Source organism: Symsagittifera roscoffensis, chromosome 3, assembly GCF_963678635.1.
Source record: "Symsagittifera roscoffensis chromosome 3, txSymRosc1.1, whole genome shotgun sequence".
NCBI lineage: Eukaryota > Metazoa > Xenacoelomorpha > Acoela > Convolutidae > Symsagittifera > Symsagittifera roscoffensis.
Genome location: NC_087064.1, coordinates 8,300,239 through 8,316,387, shown reverse-complemented (window position 1 = coordinate 8,316,387; position 16,149 = coordinate 8,300,239). Strand labels below are relative to the sequence as shown.

General features: G+C 35.9%; 2 protein-coding genes across 4 annotated transcripts in view; one reads left to right on the top strand and one right to left on the bottom strand.

Annotated features, from left to right (window-relative positions):
- Positions 1–16,149, top strand: part of LOC134842711 (uncharacterized) — a 203,817-nt gene that overhangs the window by 14,429 nt on the left and 173,239 nt on the right. The gene's annotated exons all lie outside the window — the stretch shown is intronic.
- Positions 13,976–16,149, bottom strand: part of LOC134842545 (serine/threonine-protein kinase par-1-like) — a 33,509-nt gene continuing 31,335 nt past the window's right edge. For all 3 annotated transcript variants that reach the window (XM_063858933.1, XM_063858934.1, XM_063858935.1), the window contains 2 exons: positions 15,571–15,788; positions 13,976–15,081 (listed from right to left, as the gene is read on the bottom strand). In XM_063858933.1, coding sequence (XP_063715003.1) covers positions 14,126–15,081; positions 15,571–15,788 — 1,174 coding nt within the window. In that variant the 3' untranslated portion in view covers positions 13,976–14,125. The remainder of the gene's footprint in view (positions 15,082–15,570; positions 15,789–16,149) is intronic.

Here is a 16,149-nt window from a genome sequence, read left to right as displayed (position 1 = left end):
GATCCTCAAATTTAGGAAAAACTAGGTGGAGAAAAGTTCAATCCAAAAATTATGGAAAAAAATTGAAAATTTATGCTCAAAAGACTTCGAATGAGTATATATCATCAAAACACTAGTTTGAAATTTGATATCAAAATATTCTGCTTCATTTTCCACAACTAGTTTTCCTTTTTCAGTTTCTTCTCGAAAGTGTTAAAAATTTTGAGGATAAATTTTCCATTTAAGTTAAGAAACTTGTGACCCATCAAAAAAAAACTTGAACGAAATTGCTCAATTAGACAATAAATTTTCAAACATCTAATGCAACTGTCAAAAACTTTCACAGAGAGGAAAAGCGGATCTTCACAGCTACGTATATACTTTAATAGAGCAACTAGCCATTTTCGAAAAATCAAATGATTCAAACAAGCCTTTCTGAAGAATTAAGCCGATTTAATAAGTTAAAGAGGTGAATCAGAGCTTCGCACCTGTTGCGGTACAACTCAAATATAGAAAATGAGGCGGATGCCAATAAGTCGGAAAAAGTATACATTAAAAACTATATCAACACAAAATTTTTCTCAGCCGATCTTGAATTTGAGGAAATTACAAATCGATAGCAAAAATATGCATCCAGAAAAAATTTGAGCGTCAGTTAGGCCGACAAATTTTCCTGATAAATTGTCTTTTCATTATTTTTTTCAGCTTCAAAATTTGCAAATTGAAGATTTCCCCCTTCCAAAGGTTGCAAAAAAAAGTAAAACCATATTTTTTCCGTTACGTGACGCAATATAAGGTGAGAAAGTTGATATCACATTCGACAAATTATTTAAACCCAATTAATATTTTGACCAACAAACAACGTGATGCCAATTATACAAAAACCAAAAGTTATGCCAAATAAAAATATACAATTAAACAAAACTAGAGCAAATACACATATTACAGGAACGAAACAACAGCTTGTAGGAACGGAAAGAAGCTTTCATTTCCAGCCATCTTTGCTTCAACCAGAATAAATTTTCATAATTTCTGAACTTAATTGACAAAAAGTAAGCAGATAAACAATAGTCCGATAATTAAATTCTTCTCAGAAAAGAAAAAATTTAAGAAAAAAAAATCAGCTTCTGAGTGGAATTTTACTCATTAATTTTTTTTTGCCTCAAGCATGGACTCTTTTCCACACTAGACATGTAGAGTTTGCACCTCAATCTTGCGATTCGTTTTTTCCCGGATTTTTTTTTCAATTTTACACATACTGAAAAAATACAAGATCCTGCCGGGAGTCGACCCCAGACTTAGTGTACAAAAGCTACCGCCTTTCCTAGAGGCAAAATGGTTATGAACCTTGAAGTTGTCAAAGTTCAATAATTATGTAAAGAGGAAAATTAACCTTACTAAGAAAATTTGATTACGGGAAAAAATTGCAAGACGGAAAAGTAGGGGAAAAAACGTTTTCCGAACTTTGTGATCGGAATGAAATTTGGAAAGAGTTTTTCCAATATTTGCGATCGGAAGGAAATTTTGAAAAACTATTATAATACAGAGTGAAGTGGAGCTTCGTACCACTTGCGTTTTAACGCAAGCACAGAATTGCAAGCTAGCGAATATAAAATGAGTCAAGAATAATAAATCGAAAAAGAAATATTTTGGAAAAAACGAAAAAATATCAGAAAAAATATTCAAAAAACACAACAACAACAACATTATTTGAAAATACTTTTTTTTACTAGCGACTACTAAGCCGACAATGATTTTGTTTTTGAGCAATTAAAATGTTAAACTGTGAACTGCTTCAGGACCACTAACTGATTTATTTTAACCAATCATTTTTTCCCTTGAAGCGAATCAAATTATAATAATAATATGGTTCCTGCGAACCGCAGAGGAGCTATCAGTAAGCCTTTATAGTTCTGTCGAGGATAGTCCAATTCTATTGTCTCCACACACTCCAGACTGTGGTATTTTACTGAACGAAGCTCTTTTTGCGACTCAAAGCCATCTTTTGCGTCCAAAGCTTTCACGTACTAACACTATTGCAGCCGATATTGGTCAGGTTGTCTTAGACCTGAAGCTAGAGGTCAAGTGAGAGCTCGTCCTCCCACACACTATCATTGTCATGGCAGGGGATCGAACACACGATCCTAAGATTTCAAAGTGAAGGCCTTACTACTATGCTAAGTGCCTCTAGTAATGTAACTAAGCCAATAAAACCTATGCTGAAAACATTAAGGCCGATTGAAGCTTTTGAGCGAAAAAAGTTTATACAAAGTCAGGACTATCAATTTAATAAATTACACGAATACATCAAAAACACTTGCATCTACGACTGCTATTGTAAACCGCTCAAAAATATTAAATTATGTGGCAAATAAGCTGACAAAACATAAGCTAAAAACAAAAGTCGACCATTCAATTTTCCATGAAAAATTAAATATAATTTCATACATACTGAAAAAAAAGGTTCGGCCGGTACTAGAAATCGACATCTTAAGGTACAGAGACAACCACGTGACCTCTGGGCCAAGTGAAAAGCAGTCTCGATGTTGCTAATTTTCAGTTATAAAATAAATTCAATTTCAACTTCAGATGGAAGAAAAGTAGTTTAGGGTGAAAACAAAACCTAACTCCCGATCACAAGACACTTGTTTTTACAAGTGTAACAATGCCTTTCATATGAAGTGACCAAAAAGCAAGATAAAGAATCTAGCATGAAAACGTTTGCGCAGAAGCGAAACAGAGCTTCACAAAACTTGCGATACAATGCAAACATTAAAAAAATAAATTGAAGTTGGAACGTACTGAAAAAACAAGGTCTATCAAAATTTAAACTTTCTTCGTCTCGATAGTAGTTCATTCCAAGCGAATATGCCAGACATTTGATAATTAGACCAGCAACCGAACAAAAATTACGCAGAGGAAAAGTCCGTCCCGAAACAATGATGAACAACACTTGCACTTGAAACACCAGCTGAGCCGAAAATTATATTATTAAAAAAACATTCAAAAATATTGAAGTGCCTCCCCCCTCCCCCCCCCCCCCCCGAAACTACAATGAACATTGAAAGTTGCCTAAATCACAAGCAAAATATGTTGTGTGGCAACTAAGCCGACAATCTTTGAGCAGATACCAGTTGAGCCTAAAAAATCAGATTCTACAATCAACAACACTTGAGCTTGCAACTACAATGAAAGTTGCTTACAGTCACCAGCGGATTTAGGTGGGGGCTGGTAGGGGGGGGGGGGGGGGCGGACGCTTCCTTTTCGTCAGGGATTCGACCCCGTGCCGAACCAAAGGATCCCCCTTTGTACTATTTTGATATATCAACTTTTGGCTGACTGACCCTAAAATTTTTCTTAAATACTAATTTTTAGGGTGGAGCGCGCACCGAAAAAACATTTTGGTCAATGTTTTCCGGAAAGTGCCTAAAAACGTAATTTTGGCATGTTTTTCAAAATTTTGTCAAAAAGTTGGTCAAAAAGCGTCTTTATAGTGATTTGAGAGAGCTCAGAAGATCAAAATATGAGACCTAGAAAAAAGGTTGACGAAATTTTCGATTTCCTATCGAAAACCCGTCCACCCTCGAGAAAATCATAGATCCGCCCTATTTACAGTACAAACAAAATCCGTGATGTTGTAACTAAGCCAACAAAACTAAGCCGACAGCCGATCAGACTAACGAAAATCTGACAATTCATTTTTTACCGGGAAAAAACTTCCAACCCCATACATACTAAAAAAACAAGATCCGGCCGAAACTCAATTTCCAGACTATAGGGTGCAATTGCGTTGCCTCTAGGCCAAGTGGGAAAGAACCTGAAAGTTGTCAATCAAGAAGCAAGAAAAAAAAAGTTGTAACGGTGGAAAAACTGTTACTGTGAAAAATGTCTAGTTCGCGATTACAATACACTTGCACTCATTGACAAAAAAATTAAGATCAATAGTAAAAACTTTTGCTTCTTTTCACGCTCAATCAGAAAACTTTCAAAAATTTGTTGAAACTTGGGCTTATGTACTTTATTCTGTGAAATAGTGTCTGGATATTTCAGTGTCAACGTAGCAATGGCAATTACAACGTGTATCAGCGTCAAGAAAAAACTGGAGACGCTTATACACGGCATTTGATGAAAGATCTAATTCTTTGTGTGAAGCATTGGCCATGACATTTTGTAAGCACTCTTTTGCTGTAACAGTTCCACACACAGTGCAGGCATTAACCGCTTATCGTCTCATTGGTTTGGACAAAATCCAGCTGTCAGACCAATTGGCATTGGAGAGGTTACACGCAGAGTAATTTCATAGAGCATACTTCTTACCATCTCATCTGACCTAATCGGTGCTCTTGGTACTTCTTAACTGTGTGCTGGCCAACGGGCGTCTTGCGAGGCAGCTGCTTCAGCACTGACGTCTGTATTTAATGAAACGGAAGCTGAAAAAAAGCTGTTCATTGATGCTAGCAATGCATGTATTGAGCAGAACAGACAGCTTGCTTTGCTGAACATGTATGTTGAGCACCCAGCTATGGCTACGTTTTTCACCAATCTCTACAGAAAGCCTGAAAACTTGTTTATGATCGGAGAAGTGCTTTTGTCGCAAGAAGGTATTAAGCTTTATTGACTCTCATTAAACGTCTCCGTGACCTCGTTAAGCAATTTTGGAATGCCGACGACTCTTCTACAGGTTGAAAAATTGAACAACTGAGGTCATGGCGGGAAGCGTTGAAAAAAACTTGGACTGGAGTATGGGTATATCCCGATTGCTCCCTTGACTTATTTTATTGTTAAATGTGAAATCTTGAACTTTGCAGAGCGTGTTTTTTCTGGAAGTTGTTAAACGATTAACAAATATTTGGGATGCCCGATTGGTAGCAAAAAATTCATTGAACAACATGTTCTCAAAAAATCAGATAGTTGGATAAGTGAACTTGGGAGTTTTTCTTACATCGCTGAGACGCAGCAATACTGTGCTTTTGCAGCTTTAACGAATAATTTCATTCCGAAGCGGAATTTTGTGATGAGAGTGATCGACTGGAGCCAAATTGAACTTCAAAAAATCACACCAAACTTGAAAGCAAAATCACAACGCAAATTTTGCAGAAGCTGACTGGTAGAGTATCACCAGAAAAAACGGAAGGATCTGTGCTAGAGCTTCTGGCAAGATTGGGTTGTTTGAACACCATCAAGCCAGACACAGACGCCGTTCAGAATTTCAAAGACTCCGAGAAACACTGTTAACCACTTGTTGAGGAGAATTTATTAAGCGATACTGATTTAGATGGAGTTACAATAAGCAGAAACGGGCATCTAGTGAATAACAGAAGAAGAATGAGCGGCGCGCCGAAAACAAAAAAAAATTGTGTCGCAATCCCTTGCCAGTACTCCATACTCACGAGCATTTGAATTGGCTAACGAAAGAGGCGCGTCAAACTGGCTCACAACGTTGCCGTTAGAAGAGCATGGTTTTTGCCTGAGTAAAGAAGCGTTTCGGTATGCATTGTGCTTGAAAAATACTAGGCCGCTGATTGAAATCCCTTCTTACTGTGATTCTGTAAAAAAAATTTCGGTTGAACCTTGCTTGTCTTGTCGTACTGGATGCTTCCCAGTTATTAGGCATAATGAAAAGAAAGAAAAAAACAGCAGGAACGTTGACTGATGTTTGCTCTAATCTTGAAGCAGACCGCATTTAGAGCATTTTTTGGCAAGTTTTTGACTTTGAGAACATCAAAAAGTGGAGAAGAAGCGCGTCTTGATATTTAAGTCATTGGCGTCTGGGGAGGCAGATTTGAGAAGTCAATATTTGCGCCAAATCAAATTTTGGTACTCTGCCAAGTGTGTACAGGAAACAGGAAGTGAAAAAAAGATGGTTTGAGCATTTTATGAGAGAATTTGAACATAGTTCATTCACACTTCTTGTTCTTTCGTGCTCGGGTGGCATGGGAAAACTTGCTACGACGTTTTATAAAAGAATCGCTGCAATGATTAGTGAGAAGAAAGAAATAAATTCGTATAGTCAAGTGCTTTGGTAGATCCGATCGTCTTGGATTTGCGCTTTTCATGTCTGCGATCAAAAATAGTCGTGGATCCCGTTATTCATATCGGAGAGCGACGCATAATTGTGTTGAGCAAAAAATTCTTGAAGCGCGCTCGATGGAAATCAGTTAATACAAATTTTTCTTATATGATATCTGTTAGCTAATCTAGTTCGTTCAAATGTGACGTTAACACTACCAAAAAATGAATATAGAAGTGACTTCAATCAATCCAACTGAAGTGCCTCTCGCCTTGGAATTTGAAGTTTACGATGTGAATGGAGCTGATGTTTTTGAGCCAGGAAGCGAGTATTATCAGTTCAGTTGTACTGATTCTGAGAACTGAATTCATGGAAACATTGATTTAAAAAAGTGTAATTAAATTATCATGAACACGAAAATGATTTTTTTTTGTCCTGAAACACAAAATCATTTATTATAACTACCTTCGAAACAAAAAAAATCTGAGGTGATTTTGCCTATAAAACAACAAAACCGACAAACAGTTTCGAAAAAAAGGCTCGGAAATAGAAAAAACACTGGTTCGTGATTTAGCTCGTGATATTTATTCGTTTTTCACGATGAAATTGAAAGTTTTATCAGTCAAATTAGATATTTTTCTTGAAAATTAATGAGCATTATGATCATGTATGTTTTTTACTCAGGTGTTCAAAAAATGTTGTTTTCGATTTTTGAATTTCAGTGTAGAAATTACATGACCTCAATGCTCCTCAGTTTTTAAGAAAGTAATTCAAATTTGACTGAGCAAACTTCAAAAAAATGTTCTTCTGAACAAATAAACAAATGTCACAATTCAAATTTGACTGAGAAAATTTTTTAAAAAAATGTTATTCTAAAAAAAAAACATCACGAACTAAATAGGACTAGTCTTCACTAAGTTCATAGCTTTCTATTAAGTCGAAACCATTCAACCATTAAAGCAGAGAATCGAAACTGTACAAAATCAGCTGTAGAAATCTATCAAACTACAGAAATGAATCAAAACGCGATTCATTTATAGCAAAACTTGCTACAACAAAAAAGTAAGCAGATAAATCTCATAATTATACTTCTCCCTGAAACCCATATCCTTAGTCGTCTCAAGTTCTTTCGTTATTTCTAGGCTAAGTAGGCCTAATTCGTACTTCAAACATGATATAAGCTCAAATGATTCCAACTTGATAACGCTTGCTTTTCGCATGCTTGATATGTTAAAAATGTACACATAGCTTGTAAAAATCTTTGTTTTGAAATACTCAGTATGAAGATTGTTTTCGGCTCATTATTGTTCCGATTTTCGTAACGACAGTAACAAAAAATGTTTTTTTTTCTTCACACAAATTTCGAATTTTTAACCAGCCATTTTTGACAAAAAATTTTCTTAAATCATTCGAAAGGTTTTGTTATCCTGAGCCTCAATTTGAAAAGATATTTCACCTGTAATCGTTTTATGTAAAATTATGGTAATTTTGGTCAATTTGGGACAATTAACGCGCGATATATTTCGCGCTTTTAACGAGAAAGCGGAGATTTAATCCGTTTAAGAAATCGTTCCAAATTGGTTGAAGGAAAGCTCATTTGCCATAAAACATTTGTTACTAGGAGAGAATCTATCACTTTTATTTTTATATGGCGCGTGGTGTGATGATTTTCATAAAAAATCTCGAATTTTAATTTTTTTTTTCATTTTATTTATTACAGTTGATTTTTTCATGTTATTACTTCTCCATAGTCCCTAAAAGTCAGTCAGAACATTCAGGGCATCGCCCTGATACGAGCAGCGTTGTTTCATTTTACATTGTTTGCTCTATCGTTTTGGTTAGCGCAAAATTGCCAATTTGTGCTGAACAAATTGTACCAGCAAGCTCAACATACTCAATTGAGAAAAATTTGAGGACATTGATAATGAAATAAACTAATTCTTTTTGGAGATAAACTGACCTATTGTTTTCAAGTGATTGAAATATCCTCAGAAAGCACAATTTTTCCAACATAAAAAATTATTAGCGGGGCAAACAAAAGTTCGGAACAAGCGACAACTTGTACAGGCATCATTTTTTAACAAGCGATAGTTTGTAACAAGGCATTCGCACGCATTTTGATCTCAAGCTGAAAGTTGAAAAAAGTCAAACAGAAAAAATTTACAGCATTGTTTGACGACTCTTTGACTGCCAAAGCCGGTGTGTGCAAAAGCAAAATTTGACCCGCAAACTAAAAAAAACTCTTAGAACATTTCTATGGATACGAACTTTTCGTAATATAAAATTAAAAACAAAAACACAGACGCAGAAGCGAAGCTGCGCTTTGCAAACAAGAGAAAACGACAAAGAAGCATCTGTTTGAAATGAAACAAAACAGCAAAATAGGCTTCGAAATAGTAAAACTCGCTACGTATCGGATTCAAACGTGCACCACGAGATTTAGAGTCTCACCACCCGCCCTCTCGGCCACGGACGCTTACCTATCGCCAAACACTCTTCTAAATTGAAGCAGCTACATATTTAAAAATTTGCATGTACTAAAATGAATTATAACAAACTGAAGGCCTCCACATTATTTTTACATGTAATAAATTGGAAATCAAAAAACCAAATTGTGCATAAATTATGCATTTCAAAAAAAACGAAATGGGTTGGAAAATAAATTGAGTTGGAAAATTTCTGAAAACAAAATTCTACTAAGGTCCCTTTGTTGGAAACAATTAGTTTTTTTTGGTTCAATCTTCGAATTAAAAAAGCATCAATTTTTTTTTACTTATTACTAATCGAATGTGAAAGCACATTCTATCAAAAAACCGAAAAAGTGCAATCAAATTTGGCACCAATATTTGCGACTTAGGTCGGAAAAAAGCATAGTCGTACTATTACACTGCGCTTACCAAAGCTCGCAAGTGTAATTAAGAAATTGTTACAAATCTCATTTCCCAAACGCAACACCAAAATTGATTAGGGATCTTGCGTTTAAATATGAATGCGGATAGGTTAAAACAGTTAAGAGCAAAAAGTAAAATAGATTACTATTCAGTTACTATTGTACGAGTGTGCCCAAAGTTGCTAACCCAATTTCAAAGTTTCAGCAAAACCAAACAGCAAATTAGGCAAGACTTGACAAAAATTGCTTCAAAGTTTGCTTATTTTATATATAAAAAATTTGTTGCCTCCACGGTGAGCAATCGTTTCGACTAAGAGGTGTTCATAACAAAAAATATTTCTTGTTGCAAATTAAAGGATACAATTATTACTGCAATACTCGGAAGGTAGAAGATTTTTCAAGTTGATAGCAATGACTAAAACATAGTCATCAGACTGTTGCAATCAACAGGAGTAAACTGAAAAAATTCGCTCAATTTTGATATTAGAAGTCAGTCACGTGTTTTGTGACATCACATAGTACGAGTTTACTTTCTTGTTCTCAAAGGAAATGAACTGAATTTAAAACAAAGAAGGAAAGCTGTGCTTTGGACAGTTGCGTTACAACACAAAAAAAACTAGATCTGTCTAAATGTATCAGGCGACTTTTGAAACAAAACATGCCAAGACTATAGAATGTAAAATAAGCATTGGAAGAGAGAAAATTTACCTAGCGTTAACACAGCCGAGAATATCAGCAGAAATACACAGCAGAAAAACTTAAGGCCAAAAAAAGCATCAACCCGCATTTTTTTGGTTTGTCAAAATACGCAATATCAGGCCATTAAACCGATATAACATAGGCCGATATCAATTAAGCCGTAAAAAGGAAATAAAAACAAAATAAAAAAAGACCGACAAAAATTGTTGTCATGAAAAATCAGTTTTAGTTTATCTTGAGATTCCAGCGATAAGTGCGATCCAGAGGTGAGCATAAAAACAACAATTCACGTTAAACGAATCAAAATTGGGTCACTAAGCCGATAAAATACATCGCGAAACGTTTTGGGCAGGCAAAAGTTTTAAACAAAAAAAAACGAAGCCAAAAAATTACAGAACATTAGCAGACAAATATTAAGCCGACGTTTTTTTGAAACAGAATAGCTCCCGTTTAAGAAAACAGGTTCTGTCAGATTGGAACCTAGGACTTTTGCCGTCCCAGGTGTATTCGTTACCTCCGGGTAAAAAAAATTGATTGTATAATGAAGTTAACCAAAATGTACCATTTCTAACTCCGATCTTTCAGTGAACAAAGTTATTTACGGCAAAAAAAGTCCAGTACTCAATTGCACAAACTTTGCTTTTTGTAAGGGTAATATAAAAATCAAAGATACTTTCGTTCACAATCAAAGTGGTTTTCAGCAGAATAAAGGTAAAAAAAATTGAGTAAATAAGGTCGAAAAAAAACATTAGCTGACAACTGAAAGGACGATAAATTTTTTGATACTAAATAACTTCGGTTTTCAAAACAATATATGCTGACCGCATTCGAGCCTATGCTTTGAGCCGTCAAACGTTTTTTCCTAATAGATAAAACTTGTAGATTTATTTGTGTTTTTTTCTTGTAAACTGGAAAACTACACACACGCGCCTTATTCAGAGACTTTCTAGATCGGAAAACGAGTTTCTAGATTGGAAACTTCAAATCTAATTTTTGTTGAGAGATTTTTTGAAATGATCCGTCATTTTTTACCTAAAAGAAAGTGTTTTAGTATGTGAAATGATGTTTGAAATTTGCATATGCATACCTGCAAAAAATTTTTCCTTTGAGCTTGGTGAAAAAAGCGTCAACCTTAAAATGATTCTTATTTTTTCTTTATGTATCATATTTTCTCACACAAGTAGGTTAGGTTGTTTGTTTTTGCTCACAAGTAGGTTAGATTGTTTGTAATTGCTCAAGCCACGCCATATACGCTTTATAATCCAGAATTGGTTTGTCGAATCTATAAAAAACGTTGATTGTTTAGGATAGTTTCACCTATATATTCTCCTTTTCTATAGGAAAAATTACCCGAATAAGTTTGCAAAATTTACAAATTTTTTTTTCAAAAATCTGGCAAGGATAAGTTAAAACACAGAGGCGAAACAGAACTTCGCACCATTTGCGATACAACCCATTCCTAAAAAAACAAGTCGATGAAAAAGTTGAAAATTAACTGAGAGAACCCAATTTTTTGTATATTTCGATGAAATACATCTAGAGCCCAGCTAAAGCTGGAGGAATGTGTTGTTAAAGCAAAGAACATTAGAAAATCGAGTTTCTCGAATGAACTCTTAACCTGAGATTTGGCTCGTAATTTTCGAGTAAAATCGTCCAAAAACTGTCCAAAGAATGGTCAAAGTTTGAAAACTTTCACTTGTTTGAAGGCCATAACTTTTTTCTAGTAGAAACTGGGCGTAGCAAATTATAAAACTGAACAACATTTGTGTCGATTAAACGAATGATATCAGATTTGTCAGGATACTTATCCGGAAAAGTCGAAAAAACGGTCAACAAATCAGATAGTTGACATTTCCGAGAATCACAGCTTTTTGTTTTAAAAACAATTGGACTTGGCCCTTATGCAGAAGACAATCACTCATCTCTCGATTTCGACTGAACCCAAAAACTTAGGTTTCAAAAGGTCGTTGGCGAGAAAAATCAAAAAGTTTCAAAAAAAGGTCAAAAAATCGAAACTCTAACTTTCCCGAGAGAAGTGTTTTTTGTTTTACAAAATTTGGGCTCAGTCTGAAACGCAATGGAGCATCCTACAAAGAGCACCTTGATTGAACCCAAAATCTCGGATATGGGAGGTTTTATTGGTAAATTTCATAAAATTTAGAAAAAAAAGCGCTCGAAAAATTAAAAAACCGATTTTTCTGAGGACGTGAATTTTGTGTGTAAAAAATTTTGACAGGCCGCTTTTTCAATGGAATTTTTATTCATTATTTATCTCCATTGAAACCACATCCTCCTGTTTGAGAAGTTAGTTTTTGAGAAACTTCAAAAAGCAAAAGAAAACCCAAACTTTCTTTATTCCGAGGACCATAATTTTGTGTGTATAATAACTTTGGGCGTAGCACTTTCGGAGGGCAGCTTTTCAAAGCCGCACTGTTCCTTGAAACAAAATTCTCAGATTTGGTACGTTAGTTTTCGAGAAAACGAAAAAACTATACATATCGGTCAATTAATTCCTCACAGACATTCTAGAAGGCTGTAGACAAAGGGTTAAAGCAAAAAGAGACCAGGGGAGTATGGCGGCACACAGACTTGTTAACGGGCCGCCATAATTAAAGCCCGGTCCGATATAATTCAAGTCGAGCCCGTTGGCGGCCCGATAAACAGGGAATTTATTAAATATCGGCCCGTTGTGGCCCGTTGCTGCTTTTTTGGTAAAAAAACAAATTTGTTTCAAAACAATTTTAATTAATTGTTTTACTTATTTATAAAGACCTTTTTTAAAAGCCATGGAAACCATTTCGATTGCCTCAACGGTTGTAGGCGAAAGTTTTGCCCGTCTTTCGGATACCTTCAGACCGCAATCAGAGTAAAGCATCTCCGACTGCCCGGAACTGGCCAGCGTTCCAAGCGTTCCGGAACTGACCTGCGTTAGTCAATAAAAGTAAGGCCCGTTGACAAAAGTGAAAACCTCGGCCCGGCCCGTTGACAAGTATGGCGGCACACAAGGATGTAGACAGCCTTTCTTTGGATACCCCTCTTCTGAAAATCGGAGAACTTTTTTGCGAACTTTTCCTAAGCGTCTCAAAAAAATAAATAAAAAGCCCAATCCACACATTTTCATTAAAGCAAACTTAATCAAAAAGGATTTCTAGACAAAAATGCTAAGCAAGAGAATTTAAATTCATATTAGCAACTGCAATAAACTACGAAGCGGAAAAAGGCCGACAACCTTTGAGCAGACTTCAATTAAGCGGGAAAATAAACAATTTTGTAAAAAAAAACATTAAGAAGTTCCGAGTCCCCTTGAAACTACCCTGTAGTAATTATTACCCACCCAGTAGTTGAATTTGAATTTTCATGTTATTGAGCATGTCAGCTGCATTTGGATTTTAATGAAACTGAGCATGTCGGCTGCAATTGACAAGTGATTCAACTGATTTTGTTAAACTAGTTGTTAACCCGAAATTAAAGTCTACATTCCGATTTGATAACGCTTGCTAATCGCAAACTTTATTATTACGGAAAGAGAATTGGTTGCAGAAAACATCCTGGAGACCGCAGAATTCAATCTGTGATCTACTGATAACAGCTACTCGCCTTAAACACATAGACATTGCGTCTTGGATAACCGAACTTCACGCAAAATAATTCTTATAAACCAGGCCTGTAAAATAGTTCAAAAAAACAAACGTAGTTATTTCATGCACTTGTATGAGCGCAATAATTTTGCACTGTGTTCTACTTTAGCTGAAGAAAGACTTATTTCAAAAAACACTCGCCTTAACAAAGCTGGCTGAAGTACAATTAGTTAAAACTTTTGACTTCAATCGAAATTACCAAGTTGTTTTGCAATGCATTAAGTTTTTCGCATAAAAAATCATTATATCAAAAATTTGAACCTAAATTGTCCTCATAACTTAATTCCACTAAACAGAGTTTGTTCCTAAAAATCATTCGCGAAGCTCCTATCTTCAGGAATGTCAGTGGTCTCAATATGGTCCTAAATCATAGCCAACAGAAACGTGGCTATGAGCCCATGAAAACCTTGAGAAATATATCAATCTCTTCGAGTTTCTGAAATAAATCCGAAAAACTTGGGTCGAAAGGTTTTTTATATCGCTTAAATATCTAAAAATTGAAATCCACTTTCGAAACCTGAAATCTTTCATATTTTAAGCACTATTCGAACTTTCGTTACTTGAGAGCTCAATTTACCTTTAATGTAGCAAATGAATTAGAATTCAACTTAGTGGAAATCAAAAATTAAACCTTAAAAAACCAAATGAAGTTTTTTTTCCTTTTTCACTTCTTTCTTTGCCACAACTTTATACGACACTAGGATTGAACGGCAGGTCTACAAAACTGATCAAACTCATTTCACGCCTCTCAAAACTCAATGATATAAACATGTCAATTGCCTCTACTGATAGCATTTGAATGCAAAGTATGAATAAAACTCTGAAAATAGAAAATTCAATCTGTTCAAAATGAGCATCTGCTTTAAAATCGGTCATAAAGTTCAAAAGAATCATTAAATTTAGTCTATTTTATTGGATTCCACAACAGCGAGAAGTTGGAACTGCGCTACTGTCGTTATACTGATAACTTCCATCCCCCGCCGCCATCGACTGTTTTTCCATCTTTTTCTGCTGCTGACAACTCTTCGCTGTTTTGTCATTAACGCTTCGGACAGCATCAACACTGCACGGTTGATCTGATATCGGTTTCCGCGTTGTGTTTTCCGTTTTTGGCTTAGACCCAGTTAAATTAGACTCACTGTTCGATATTTTCGGCTGGGGTGAGTTTTCTGAGCATTCAGCCGCTAAAAGACTTTGGCTTTCGGAGCATTTACCTTCTATTTTTTCGTCCGATGTCGCTGAAATTGTGGTATCTACAGATCCTTTCATGCATGACGTAAAAAACGCTCGTCTCGACTTTCTAGTTTTTCTTCTTCGCTTACGATTTTCTAATGAAGATTCCACTTTCGATTTACTTTTCGAGACTTCCGCTCCTTTGACGTTTAGTTTATTATACTCGCATTTCACATTTGGTCGTCCTTCCAACGATTCGCGAGTGCCAGCGCTACCAGAGGATCCACTTTCCAGTCCGGCTTTGTAGGGACTCGAACTCGCAGCCTTTGATGGCTGGTATGCAATTGGAGACCCGCTGGACATGGGCTCTTCCTCTACTAAGTTGATCAAATTGGCCGCCAGTGTTACCGTGTGCTTCCCGCTGAGCAGTCTGGTCGATGAGTCATACTCATTTCCTTCTGCCAATTTATTACATGCATACGAAGACGTCTTCCTCGAGCTAACACTGTCTGAGTCACTAGGGGTATTATTTGTGGGGTCAATTGGGTATTTGCTGCTTAGAGTGGAAACAATTGAGCTCACACTGAGATTTGATCTTTTCAAGCTTTCGTTTAATGACTTTTTCTTCCGTCTTTGACGTCTGTTATTTGGGGTTGAGTTGCTTGATCCTGAGAGGTCATTTCGCTCCATACCTGAAACATAGCGAACAGAACGTTGAAAAAGTGCAAAATAACAAGGAAACCGAAAAAAAATTGAACAAAAAACAATCACAAGGACCTAAATAATTGAAAATCATACCGCTCTTTTACACTAAATACCTTTCTCTGAAAAATTACAATATATTATCATCGAGTTTTCTCAACTTTTCGAGAATATGACTATAACCAAGGATCAAATAAAGGTTCGTCAAAAAACCTCACGTATCGGGGAAAACCACGCATTGCATGTATAAAATTAGTTGAATTAGAAAACGTTTTTTCAACCAACAGAACACTTGGGAATAGCCAAAAAAGCATTTGAAAAAGCGTCAATGAACTAAAAAAAACGTATTAAGTCTTATGGTTGACATTTTTTGGTAGTACTAATCCAATTAAAGAAAACAATTAATATGTTATTGCATATTGGATGTGATTAGGCCGGTAATCGTGATAATTGGAAAAAATGTTTCTGAAAATTAGTACCTGCTAGAAGTGAGCTCTGGTGATGGTATGCGTGGTTGTTTTGGGCTCTGAAGCGAGAGGGTCTTTCCACCGATGAGTCATCAGAGCACTGGTTGAAGCTGTGTCGCTGTTGATGATGGTGATGGGCGAGAGAATAGCCGAGTGATCTATCGCTCTCGCTAAACCGGCTGATGTTCCGAAGCCTGTTGTCGGCGTCTTCTCCTCCCGATTCGTCCGAGCTAACATAACAAGCAGTCGAACGTTTTTCACTCATTCAAATAATGTTTACAAAATTCATCAAAAAATCATCACTTAAACCCGGAGTCCTCAATAAACAAATGCAGGTCTCTTATTGAACTCAAACCGCAAAAATAGAAGCAGGTTGCTGAGCAAGTAGCAAGTGATGTTCGACTGCACCTATTATTAGGCAAAAAAGGAAAAAATGATTTCTGAAAAAAAAACGTTCGGGAAACGGGAGAGTTCTTGGGAAATCGAGCTCCATATAGTTTGGAAAAATAAAAAAAAGTACTGGAAATCGCTCCGAGTTGGGATTATTCGTTTAAAAGTCCAAATCGCAAAAAAATTTAGCAAAAAAAGAAC